Source organism: Lepisma saccharinum, chromosome 10 (genome assembly GCF_977018435.1).
Source record: "Lepisma saccharinum chromosome 10, izLepSacc3.1, whole genome shotgun sequence".
Classification (NCBI taxonomy): domain Eukaryota; kingdom Metazoa; phylum Arthropoda; class Insecta; order Zygentoma; family Lepismatidae; genus Lepisma; species Lepisma saccharinum.
This window is the reverse complement of record NC_139238.1, coordinates 36,220,098-36,232,883: the sequence shown is the minus strand read 5'-3', so window position 1 is coordinate 36,232,883 and position 12,786 is coordinate 36,220,098. Positions and strand designations below refer to the sequence as shown.

At 36.0% G+C, this 12,786-nt stretch overlaps 1 protein-coding gene across 1 annotated transcript; it reads right to left on the bottom strand.

Moving 5' to 3' along the window:
• Positions 1-2,400: 2,400 nt before the first annotated feature.
• Positions 2,401-11,658, bottom strand: LOC145994328 (uncharacterized). The gene is made up of 5 exons (XM_083130436.1): positions 11,548-11,658; positions 9,953-10,024; positions 6,495-6,612; positions 5,182-5,289; positions 2,401-2,524 (listed from the first exon to the last, which is right to left on the bottom strand). The coding sequence occupies exons 2-5, from the start codon at positions 10,000-10,002 to the stop codon at positions 2,429-2,431; spliced, it is 372 nt and encodes a 123-aa protein (XP_082986562.1). The 5' UTR covers positions 10,003-10,024; positions 11,548-11,658; the 3' UTR covers positions 2,401-2,428.
• Positions 11,659-12,786: the final 1,128 nt, after the last annotated feature.

The window sequence follows — 12,786 nt, the reverse complement described above, 5'->3', positions numbered from 1 at the left end:
TAAAATGAAAAATGTATCTCAGAACTCAAAAAGCCAAATGAATATTATTGAAGAAACTACAAAAAAAGTGTGTTTTGTTACCTGTTTTGTTTCTGTGCATAAAGTGGACTTAAAACACCAAATCAACCAACCGTCGGGAGTGATTATCACAGCGCGCTAGGACACTAGGAGTTCCGGGTTCGAACTCCGACCTGGGCATGGGTGTTCTTTGTGTTTGTCCCTTCATTAATTTATCGTATCATCTTCGAAATTAACCAAATATGACAAAAAAGCGACGCTAGGTAACAAAAATCAAGTCAAATCATTGATTGCTTGCTTGATTTGGTTTATTTTACTTCGCTTTTCCGCCACTTTTGGCTAATCGCGAAGATAATACAATATAATTGATGAAGGGACACAATCAAAGAATACCCATGGCCAAGCCGAGATTCGAACCCAGGATCTCTCCCTTAGTAGTCATATCAAATCTTTTTTATTTTCAAATGGGGTGGGGGTGGGGGGTACGTGTACTTTTTTTTAGTACTCATTCATCATTTTGCAATCTTTTCCTGTTATTGACGTTCTATTTTTAGGAATACTGGCCCCTAAAGGGGGAGGGGTATGAGCCACACCAACCCCCCCCCCCCTTGAGCACGCCACTGATTGCTACCCCAAGTGTCGACGTCACCGCACGTCACTGATACCAATAATTGGTATAAGAAAGGCATGTTATACAATAGAGAAGGCATTTTAAATATAAAATATATGGGAGACATATTTTAATAATTGCATTTAAATATAAATGTTACAGTAGTATTTTATGGGCTACAGAACATCATTTTATGTACTTTATTTTTTTTTTTTGTTGATGTAGCTTTTGTGCATCATCAGTTTGTATACTGTTAACAATTTTAATAATACTGCTAATTTCACTAAAAAGGAAAACGTGAAAAATTCTTACAAAATAACTTTTTTTTGTTCTCTCTGCGTTTAAAACTGTAACAATATATACTTCAATTGTCGTGTTTAACAATAAGAGACTTTATGTCCACTGCAAGTGCTGAGAGAAAAAGAAACAAGAACATTATTGAAGCTTTCGCATGGGGCTTAGTCGATACCTCGAAATCTCAAGTTAAGTTAAACTTCTACTCTGTACATTGGATTTCCTAACAAATGCCAGATCTCATGTTACTCGAGTACCTACACTATAGTACTGAAGTGATGGGGATAAAATGCTGACACACATTATGTATTCATATCCTCTCACTTTCTCAACAATATATTCCAGATCATGTGAAACCAGAAGTATTTGACCATAATAAGCTCACTGGAGTAATGGGCAATAATAAATATAAATAAAGATATACACGTTAGTAGTAGAAGGTATACACTAACAACTTAGGTTAAGCAGAGGGTGTACTCTACTACTCGACTCTCAACTACACCCGTGAGCTTCAGTAAGTGCAACTTGTTGCTTTTATAGGGAACATGATATTTTGAAAGAAAAAAATATGTTACAATATGCACTACATATGATGTGTAAGGGACGATCCTTCCATGTGGTAAGCCCAAATGTCAACCTGACTTCCACATAGTACACCCTGGAACGCATTTTGCAGACTAACGAGGCTCTGGCATCTGGACCTACGGAGAGTATAATCTTCGTAGGACTGTATGTGTGTTGTCCTGTGTTTTGTCCTTCATTGTGCTGAGTACAGCCTCAGCTTTTAACCCAGGTAAGGATATTTTAGTTTTCAGACACGCTTTTATTTTTGTTATGATAAGGGGCTAAGCCCGTATAGTGTGATGGGTGCAAAATAGCCTAAGTACTGATGCACCAAAAAATTTAAATTCAAATCAAATCAATATATATATATAATTTTTAAATTTAATTTTATGTTTCAAGATTTATCATTCCTTTGAAATCCATTATTCCTTGATGCCTTTATTGGCAACCTGTGCCTCTCTTCATCTGGGGAATGTGCTCCCTCTGCCCCTTCATAGTTACAGCTCTGGTTTGTGAATTGATATGTTTTTTTTTGTTGTTGTTTTTTTCAGTGAAAAGATAATGTATAGGCACGCACAAATATGAATTCATGCATGTCTTGTTTCCTCAGATGAAAATTAAATATACCTAGCACATTAATTCTCACATCTTTGTATACATTCTACATGAATTTATTTCTGAATTACAATGCACTTAGAGGTTATTGAACAACTGAATAAAATGTGTTTTAATTTCAAGGTAACACTAAAAAAAATAGTTCTTAATGCATTGAAGATTTTATTATCAACAAACGTAACAGACCAAAATATTGTAGAAATAACCGAAAAATTGCAAAAACAAATTTGAATTTCAAGTTAATTCATTGTGTGTATAAAAAGAGAAGATCAGTCCAGTTTCACAGTCACATGTGAAACACGAAAAAAAAAAATGTGGTATTTTTATTTAGCATGCCACTCTGTGACCTCCCTTGCAGCAAACTGGCTCTTGAGATGATTTAATATGATTCCAATCTCCATTGCAATTGTAGTAACCTCCAGTCTGAAAAATAAGAAAGACATGCATTTGTGGACCAATAATATTGTAAAGAATTTCATCAGAGCATGGATGCATTTACCTGTCCCAAGGATATGTTACACATATATTAAAGAATCAAGAAATTTATTAAATAAAATGTTTACTTGAAAAAAAATTGCAAGTAAAGTTCCCGGGTTCGATCCCCGGCCGGTTCAAATCCAGGAACTTTTCTAACGATGGAAGCGGCCCCGGCGCCCACCCAGCGTCGAATAACATGGGTACCTGGGGGAAACCCTGGGGGGTAAAGGCGGTCAGGGGCGTGATGCTGATCACATCACCCCCACTCACGACCGGATCAAGAAAGTGTGGGGCATTACCCCCACATCCCCTATACGCCTTCATGACGTGGTGCTATGCACAGGGGAGCACTTTTTTTTGTCTTCATCTTATTAGAGTAGGTGTCCCAAATATCACCTACCCTAACTATTTCTCTGTATCTCAGCCTCCTGGGATGGTAAATCAAGCTGTAAACTAAATGAATATCACTAGGAACTATTCTCCTTTGGTTTCCAGAGTTCAAATCGCTTCTGAACCTATGCCAGTTTAAGTTAAGTAGCAAAATGTCAGAAAATGTCCCAAGAGAATTTTCAAAATTGTGTTCCTAATATCGCCTACCCCTGTTCCTATTACTGCCCACCAGGCAAAATTAGGAGCACCTGTTAAAAACGAGTTGCTAGGGAGCACACAACCTTTTGTTAACTAAGTTCAAACTTTTCCACCAAAAAAGACTTACATTACAAAGATGGACAGTGAAAAATGCTTGATAATGTATTAAAAAATTGAAGAACGTGTGTACAATTAGTAGGCCTACACTTACATCATAATCTAGTCCCAAAAAAACTCAGGCATTCACACAATACGAACATGTGTATTTACGCTGCTCGCCTCTTGCTGCATCACACAATTTGTGATTCCAGTTGAAGCACGAAGAGCACATAAGCCACCCACTGAAATCGTCTGAAAACTCCTCGTTACAAAACACGCAGGTGATATCTATAGAATCAGGATCGTCAAGGTCCACATCGAGATCATTGTCAGTGTCCACTAGTGGAAGTTCATTTGAATCCTCACTGTCAGAAGAGCTTGAGACTTTACGCTTCCTCCCTTTAACTTTCTTCTTCTTGTTGACAGCAGGAGTCCTCTGTTGTGCTGTCCCACTAGTTGAGGCCTGAGTAGAATTTTTGTGGCCTTCAGCAGTATAAAAGTCTTCTAGCCATTTCTTATAAGGAGAGCTCGTCAACACCACGCTCTCTCCACTCTTTCGTTTGCAGTACTGAACAAGTTCTTTTTCTAAATCGGGTGTCATCACAGGATTCCTTCCAAGTTTCTTTCTTATCACTGCATTTTCTTCTTCGTTTTCCCCTGTTGCACTGTTTTTAATGTAGTCTTGAATCGTTGATCTCGGTACTCCAAACACTTTTGATGCTCTCAGCGTTCCCATTTCTTTCTCCCGAACAGCACAACATGCAGCCTCAAAACATGTACAATGTACATCCCCTGTTACTTACATAACTGCAAAAATATGTATAATTGTTTAAAAAAGGTAAAGTGCTTCCCTGTGCTTAGCACCACGCCATGAAGGTTTAGCTAGAAATTGAAGTATGTGTATTTAAGTGTTGTTAACAATGAAACCGTAACAACACTGCAAAAATATGAAATACCAGTGCTTTTTTTCTAGTAGTACACTACAGTAAATCATACCAGCACCTTTTTACAGGTGAGAATAAAGGGAATAATATTTTATTTTAATGAAAGAAATGTACGTGTGTGACTACATGATACACGATTTTTTATGAACATACCACAGTATTTTGAGTAGTTGTTATGATGAATAATAACAAACAACTTAAGAATATGGGAACCTTTCTTCGCAGAAGAAAACACTGTGGAATGACTATAAAAAAATACATCAAACCAACACATCATTCGGTGCATCTTAGAATGTATTGTACCAACATCACACATAAAAACAGATAAGAAAAATATCCAATAATTATAACATATAATTTAACAAAAAATATTGTTTCAGTTCATGTAAATTCAGAAACATGGAGATAGTATTGTGTATTTATTGCTTTCAGGGAGGGAGTTCTTTCCTTATAATGTCCTATACATCTCTGTTTATTATGGTGAGTGTGTAAATTTGATCTCCCATATCTTGCTTTGGATGCAAGTGGTCCCAGGATTCGATTCCCTATGGGAGCTCATATTCAGTGTTGATCCAGTATCATGAGGTTATTTGGGAATGTACCGTACTTGGAAAAAAATGGTTGGCAGACCATGCCTCTCAACATCCTGTTTGTTTCACGCAGAAAGGAAAGTGTGTAAATTTATTTTGCTTTGTGTTGAATATGTGAATTTGTGCCATAATACATTAACAATGTCTAAGAGGTAATTGCCGGACCCTGTGGCCGAGTGGTTAGCACATCGTGCTGCAATGCCAAGGGTACCGGGTTCGAATCCCGCTTGGGCTTGGTTGTTTGTGAATGTCCATTCATCAATTTCATAATTTCATCACTCATCCCCATCTTCACAAATTAGCCAAGAGGCACAAAACACGAAGTAAAATAAACTAAATCAATCAATCAATCAATCAATCTAAGAGCTAATCAGTTACTTACATGTCCATTGTTGATATCACCCTTGTAAGCCTGGCAGACCTTTTCACCTACAGTCTCTCCATCATCTGTTTCATGGTCCATGTCTCCATTGTTAGTCTTCTCTTCCAGCTAGAAGAAAAGAGACATAGCACTCACCATTCACAGTAGAACTAATAGAAAACATATTTTTCTTGCAATGACTAAACTTTTTTTTGTTAATATTCAATGTTCTGGTTACAACAAATATTCAGTAACAATTTATTAAACAGTTACATTTTGACAAGTTATAAATAAATGATAAATTTTGAAAAACCGTCAGGTTGCCTCATTTGAATTTTCCGGTATTATAAGACATGCAAATAAAGCACGATTTATTGTTGATAAGCATTTTTGGCCAATATTTATAAAACATTTCACTCCTCAAAGAGATTAAAGGTAACTTTAGTTTTCCATAATTTTATATTTTCTCAATGTACGAATTTATAAACTTCCCAACAGACATCATTGGTAGAAATTGTATATTGATCATAACATTAGAGTTAAACAAATAATGAAACACCAGATTACAATAAAATATTGTTCTTGAGAGAAAAATAGTAATTTGAAGTCTTAAATCTCAAAATTATTACTTCTCGAGTGAAGTTAATAATATCTCATGATGGCCCTAAATTAACACTATTTGAATGTGTTCAACACGATTTATAATGTTGTAAATAATAACTTCCATTCTTTTCAAATTTCTGTTTTACTTCATGACTTTCACCATGTCTGCTCTTAAATAAGCGACATTGCTTGAGACGTTGGTGGATGGTGCCCTGTAGTAGTGGTGGTGGGCTGGTGCCTGGTTTACCAACTATCTCCACCAACCCTGATCAACTGTAGGATGGAACATCCAGTAGACAAAGTGGAAATTGTTAGGTGGGAAGATATTTTCTTTAGCCTTGAGACTAGCTGAGAGGAAGGGGGCTTCTTGGGGACAATTTACCAGATGAGGGGACATTTTGTGTAATTCTGCCTAGCTGGGTGATACCACCCCCTTGCATCCACTTCACTTTGAACACTGGAAACATCACAAAACAGGGACAGTTATTTCCCACATTGCATGCAATCAGTTATTTATCCAACATACCTCTGAAATCCATGAACATTTCTGTAATTTACCTTTGCTTTCTCTTGCCCTAAAATATTGCATGAAGTCCTAATTTTTGTTGATATTTTGTGCTAAATCAACCTTTACACCATCTAAAAATAAACAAAAATATTTGCTGATTTCTACAAAATCCAGGAATGTGAGTTCAAATGTTATGGAACTAACAAACCAACTAATTACTCACACTGGTTTGACATTTTGAGGCGCACTCTTCACAGCTTCCAACTTGTGTTGTTGATGAAGTATAGACTGGTGCACTCTGGTCCTCGTCAAAGTAGACTGCACATTCACATTCCGTAGCCCTGTTGATAAATTAAATACTTTTGCTAATATTTGCAACAACCTTTATCTAGATTGCATGCATAAGTATTGGATTACGGTAGACAATTGGTGAAAGATGCCTAGGAACAAATAGGCTAATTGGGACTGAAAGAGACTTAGAGAAAGGAAAGGAAGTATTTATAGTATTTGTGGATTCAGAGAAAGCATTTCATTACCGGTGATCCCCGGAAACCTATTCTCAACATTGCCCTACTCCTAAGAGCATTATAAAATTGGTAAGCAACTTACTTTAGGAGGAGAACACACGGAGACGGCCAGGAGAGGGCAAGTAGATCAAGACATCCACTTTAAGTTCGACTGCTGCCAGCCGAGGAGAGGAACGGGGCAGCCAGAGGATGTGGGGTTCAAGCTAGATCTTGTCCGGAGATAAGACACTTCAAACCAGATAGTGAGACCACTATCCAGCTGACCCTTCCAGCACTGAGGCTCGATCCAGGGACCCGTGGTAAGTACCTGTCCCATTAAGATGCTCATCTTTTCACCCCTTCTAACTTCTTCTCTAAATTGAACATAAGTAGGGTGCTCTTATATTGCTAATGAGGATAAACATATTCAATTTGAATTTGTGTAACAGAAATTTTGCTCTACCTCCGTCTCTTGCAAATTGGTCAAGGGGACTTACCCTCCAGGACATAGCATAACTTGGGACCTAACTTTGGGGGAGGGGTGGGGCCAGAATCGAACTTGGAGCTTAACTTTGGGGGCAGAATCAAAAAGTTTTCAAGCCCATAAAAATATTATCCAGGACTATTCAGATAATTAACTGTTAAATTTGAAAAATCATAAAAGTTACTCGTTACTTTCCTCCTCAGTTTCTGAAGGATAACAATGTGCCATTAACTTGTAAACTTTTATGAAAACTTTGACGAGCAAGTGTTCCCCATTGCCTCTGTCAAGTTACGCCTATGCTCCAGGATAGAGGGTGAAATCTGGTATGGCTAAGGTGAACAGCCCCATTTGAGTCTCCAGGCAACTGCCCTGGGACAGAACCTTACACCATAACGATATGATAGAGTGAATTCAGTGAAACTTACAAAGATACTTAAGAAATTAATTGCTGACTGGAAAGAGAGGAGACTTGTAAGCAATATGTACATGAAACAATGAGTAAAAGTGAGAAAATAATAAGAAATGACACAGGTAGGTGAAACTACAAGAGGAGTTACCTGCCTATCACCTACATCAGGGGTTTCCAACTGGCGGCCCGTGGGCCACATGCTGCCCCCCATTGCCTTTTTCTGCGGCCCGCGAAGCCAGTTTGCAAAATACATTAATTTTATTTATTTTTATTAAAATACGTTCTTTTTTACTGAAGGAACGGATGCTCTGTGAAGAAAGATTCACAGGTAGAATCAATTTTTCCGTCAATAATGATAATCAGAAGAATCTAAAGTGACGTAACTTTCTCTTCACACCATGCATTCCATCCCTTCGCTATGTGGAATGAACTCGCCTGCTTCCGCGAAGGCTTCACTCTTTGTGTTGAGAAACAAACTGCAGAGAGGCGCTATAGAGATCTGTTTTACTACGCACAAAGTACGAAGAGATTTCCAGTGTCCCAACTCGGATTGTACTGTGACTGATTGTTAAAGTTTGTGCAAATATCGAAATGAGCAATATCTCCAAAAAACGTAAGATTGAAAATTAAAATAGCGTCTCTCCAACTTGAATTGCGTGATTTGCAAGGCGATGTGTTCCTTCAAACTAGGCAAGAAAAGGGGCCAGAGTTTTTCAAATATCTTTCAAAGGAACGCTTTCCAAACCTTCGTAGTTTTGGGCAAAGAATGACATCAATGTTCGGCAGCACATACACGTGTGAAAGTGTTTTTTCTTCAATGAAGTTCATCAAGAACCGCTACAAAAGCTGACTGGCAGATTCTTCACTACTTCACCTTCTGAGACTTTCAAATACAGAAATTCACAACTTTAATAAAAGAAGCAGATCGGGCTCAATTTTCACATTGAACACTTACTATGAAGGATTCTTATTTGTAAAAAAAGATAACTGTTGGGGAGAAGAAAACAAGGAAAATTAACATGAGAATTTGAGTCCAAAGTATTGAATTTGACAGCTTCAGATACCTGAGATATATCATAAGCAGTGACATGAGCTGCAGTAAGCCTTTAATAGAAGATGAAGTGTGGTTTATGGACCTCTGAACAAACAACTAAAAAGAGTCTAATGAATTTGTGTGGAGTGTACCATTGTATGACGCAGACATCTAAATGCTACAAAGAAGTGAAGAGAAGCAGCTTTTAGAAATGTGGGTATGGTGAAGAAAGAGTGTGTGAAGTGGACAGACAAAGTAAGAGATAAAACTGTGTTGGAAACAGTTAGTGAAAGAAGAGCAATGCTGGAAGTTTTTTTTCTTTTCTTGAAGTGATCAAGAAAAGAAACAAACTGGCTAAGAAGGAACTGGCTGTTAAAAGAAGCACTGGAAGGAATGCTAGTGGGCAATGGATCCAGGAAAGAAGATGTCAGATGATTAGATAATATTAAATTCAGTGGATCCTGAAACGTAAAGCACAAGATAGGAAAGCCTTGAGGTTGCATGAAAAAAAACTGTCTACTGGCAAAGAACAATAAATGAAAATAATTATGGTTGAAGCAAGATAAATGTAAGAAAATATAATTCAAATTAGGAGAAGGTATTTTCATATTCTAGGGGAATATTCACAAGAAAGGAGCATTATTACTTACTGTATTAATATAAACATATAGAGAAAAATAGCATTCTTGGTTACATATGTGCACATGTGAAGTCATGCATACATTGTTAAATAAAAAATACAAATTCCTAACGATAGTTCTTTAATTTATGAAAATATAAAATTAGTGCATTTTTTATTTTGAAAAAGAACATTTCCTTGTGTTAATTTAGGTCATTTTCACCTTGAAATAATATAGAAATTCAATTTACTCATATTAATATATTTTTATTCTTTAAAAATCCTATATTGTAGTTTGCAAGTTGTAATGAATGAGTATAAACTCTGATAAGATAAAATTTTAACAAAAAAATATAAATATATAAAATAAATTATATGCATCACATACACCTACAAAATATTCATAAATATTTGAAAGTTTTCTACAGTTTAATTTTACACATTCTGCACAATTGATGGAAAGTTATCGTGCTGATATTCATTTTGCACTGATAAATATTAATGAACATTAATATATATATATATATATATATATATATATATATATATATATATATATATATATATATATATATATCAGATTCAATAATTACTTGATTCTTTTTATAGTATCAATAAAATAAATCTTACCTGACATATTCAAAAGTGCAGAAAGCTACAATGACATATATGAACTTCATCTTGAAAAATTAAATTATCTTCCTGTAGTAAAGAAAAAACAAATTAATTCAATTTCTATTTATGTAATTCAATTCTAATGAGGTTTTATCTCCATTAAAGGTCTATTTAATTACCACTAAATATGTTGAGATTTTAGTATTTTTAGTTCAATCTTGCAATCCTTCTATTGTAACTAAAAGTGTATATGGCATTCCTAAACCAGAAGGATTGTTACCATAGCACAGTAGCATCCTGTCCCTAACCCAGGAAAAATCAATCCATTCTTCACCATCCTTACCAATATCCTTCAGATCCGTCTCTAAAGGTTTTTGTTGTTGATTGATTGGTTTGATTCATTTCACTTCTGCCACTTTTGGCTATTCACATAGATAAGAATGAATGATGATATTGATGAAGGGGCCCTCACAAAGAACACCCATGCCCAGACTGGGATTCAAAATTGGAACCCCCAGCATCATAGCATGCTCTGATAACCACTCTGCCATGGAGGTCAGATCTCTAGAGTGTATTAATTATACTACTGTACATTCAGTCATGTTTTCAAAGACAATACTTCACTATCAATATCAATATGTTTATTCATCATTAAGCATTACAATAATGCAATAGATGTCGTCATTGGCACAAATATAAGACATAATACAAGAATAGTATAAACATCATCAGAGATGTCCTCTTATTCGATTAAATTCTTGTGTCTCACAAATTACCATTTTTACAACTAGCAGTTGTACAAAAATAAAGTTAATAGATTGAAGATCATTTTATGGCAAGCTTAAAACTACACCATTTTGATATGTAAATTGTATATATTATTCCACAAATACACCCTTGAGTTAACTAAATAATGAATGCATGAGCAAATTTGCTTTAAAATTTATTCAAGATGTAGGAGAATTTGCTTTTATTGTCAGGCTAATGCTAGCTTAATTTCCTTAATAATTGTATTGATTTTAGGATGAAGCTTTTCTATTTATGTGGTTTGATCTATTGATTTACAGAAATTAATAATATCTCAACTCTCAGCAAAGTTTACAAATCTTTTGTTTCTCCTAAACTGAAAGCTGTATCCATTTGGTCTATTGAATGTCACTCAAACCTATTGGATGATATTCAGCAAACAACTTCCCCTACAATTCATTGTGTAAAATCATCATATTTTGGACAAAGATATCAGATCCTGAATTGGAAACATGCCGGGTAAGCACTGTGCATGTGATCTTTACTGAAGTGATTCAGCATATGATTATCATGATCATATGAGGAATGTATACATACAAAATATCACAAATTTTCTCACTATAAGAAGGCTTCTCATATGCTTTCCTTAACACCTGTGAATATGTTTTCCTGAATCCATGCGATTTCTTCCCAAAATGCACTATGTGATGACATCAAGTTGAGCATCCATTACACTAAACTCTTTTCTTTCTAAGTTTCCTAGCCATTATTTGTCATTGCATTTTATTTGTTAGACACCTACAAAAAACAATCCTTATACCAATACTAAATACCCAAACTCCCTGTGACACAGGCAAACTTACAGATTTTAAAATTTATTTTCAAAGTAGCTATTTTTCATGAAGGAAGAGGGCACCTACTCCACAGAATTCACTCAAATGTCTTCTCACACTAGCCAATGCATTCAACTCTTCACCTTCCCGAAGTTCAGATAATGCTTCACTCAGGATTCCCCAGTGAATATGATCAACTTCGAACCTTTTTACAAACGAAGCTCATTTCAGGAGGATGCTGTGTAAAAATTTGTAATTAAATTTTCGTGTATAATTTTATTTTGTAATTTTTTTTTTTCCTCTTACTACATTCAAATGTGAATCAGAATTAGAAATTCTGTTAAATCGGTATACATCATTGTTGAGATAGTAACCTTTGAGCTTCCCTCCTCAAATTCTTGTAACAATGAAATTTCTGTTAGTATTGATGGTACATTATTTCATTCTTTGCTGATGGCTGCTGTGTAAAACATAGTGAATGTATGAGGGGCATGGGTATCCACAAGATTTTTCAGGGGGGAGGGGATCAAACAAGGAAATTCTTACAAGGGGAGACCTTTTTTTGCCAAAACACAGCTTCAATTGAAATATATGTGTCATGTTTCTTTTTTTTAAGTAAGGTCAATAACTTGTTATAACTACGCAGGCATAGTGCTCGTGGCATCCCTTGCACAGAAGCAGACACTGTTTGGTGCCACATTGCCAGTTTGTGATTGCAATGTTTAAGATGATTAAGTAACCTGCAGACTGTGAGATACAGTCAGTCTCTGGTTCTTGGCAGCAGCAGAAATTCATTGGGTTGGGTGGTAGAACAGCCGCAGGCTGAACCTCGCCCTTTAATAAAGGAAAATTGAAATTGAAATTGAAATTGAATTGCCAGATTTGTGAAGTGCACAGCCACAATGCAATGAGTGATAGCAAAGTGCGGAAATGGGTGAGATTGTTCAAGGACAGGCAGGAAAAGGTGCATGATGAGCCATGCTCAGGACAGCCATCTGTAATCAGTAACAATTTTGTGCATCTGGTAGATTCCAAAATCCATGAAAAACAGATGAGTCACAATCTCCATGCTGTCATTGGAATATCCGCAAGTGTTAAGTTCAGTGCTGTACAAAATTATATCTGAAACACTTGATTTCAGGAAATTATTCTCTCGATGGGTGCTCACAAAAAGAGCAGACTGGCCAATGCTCTGACATTTTTGACCTGATACCAGGAGGAAGGCGGTGAATTGTTGGCCACATCATCAAGGAGGATGAGACATGGATG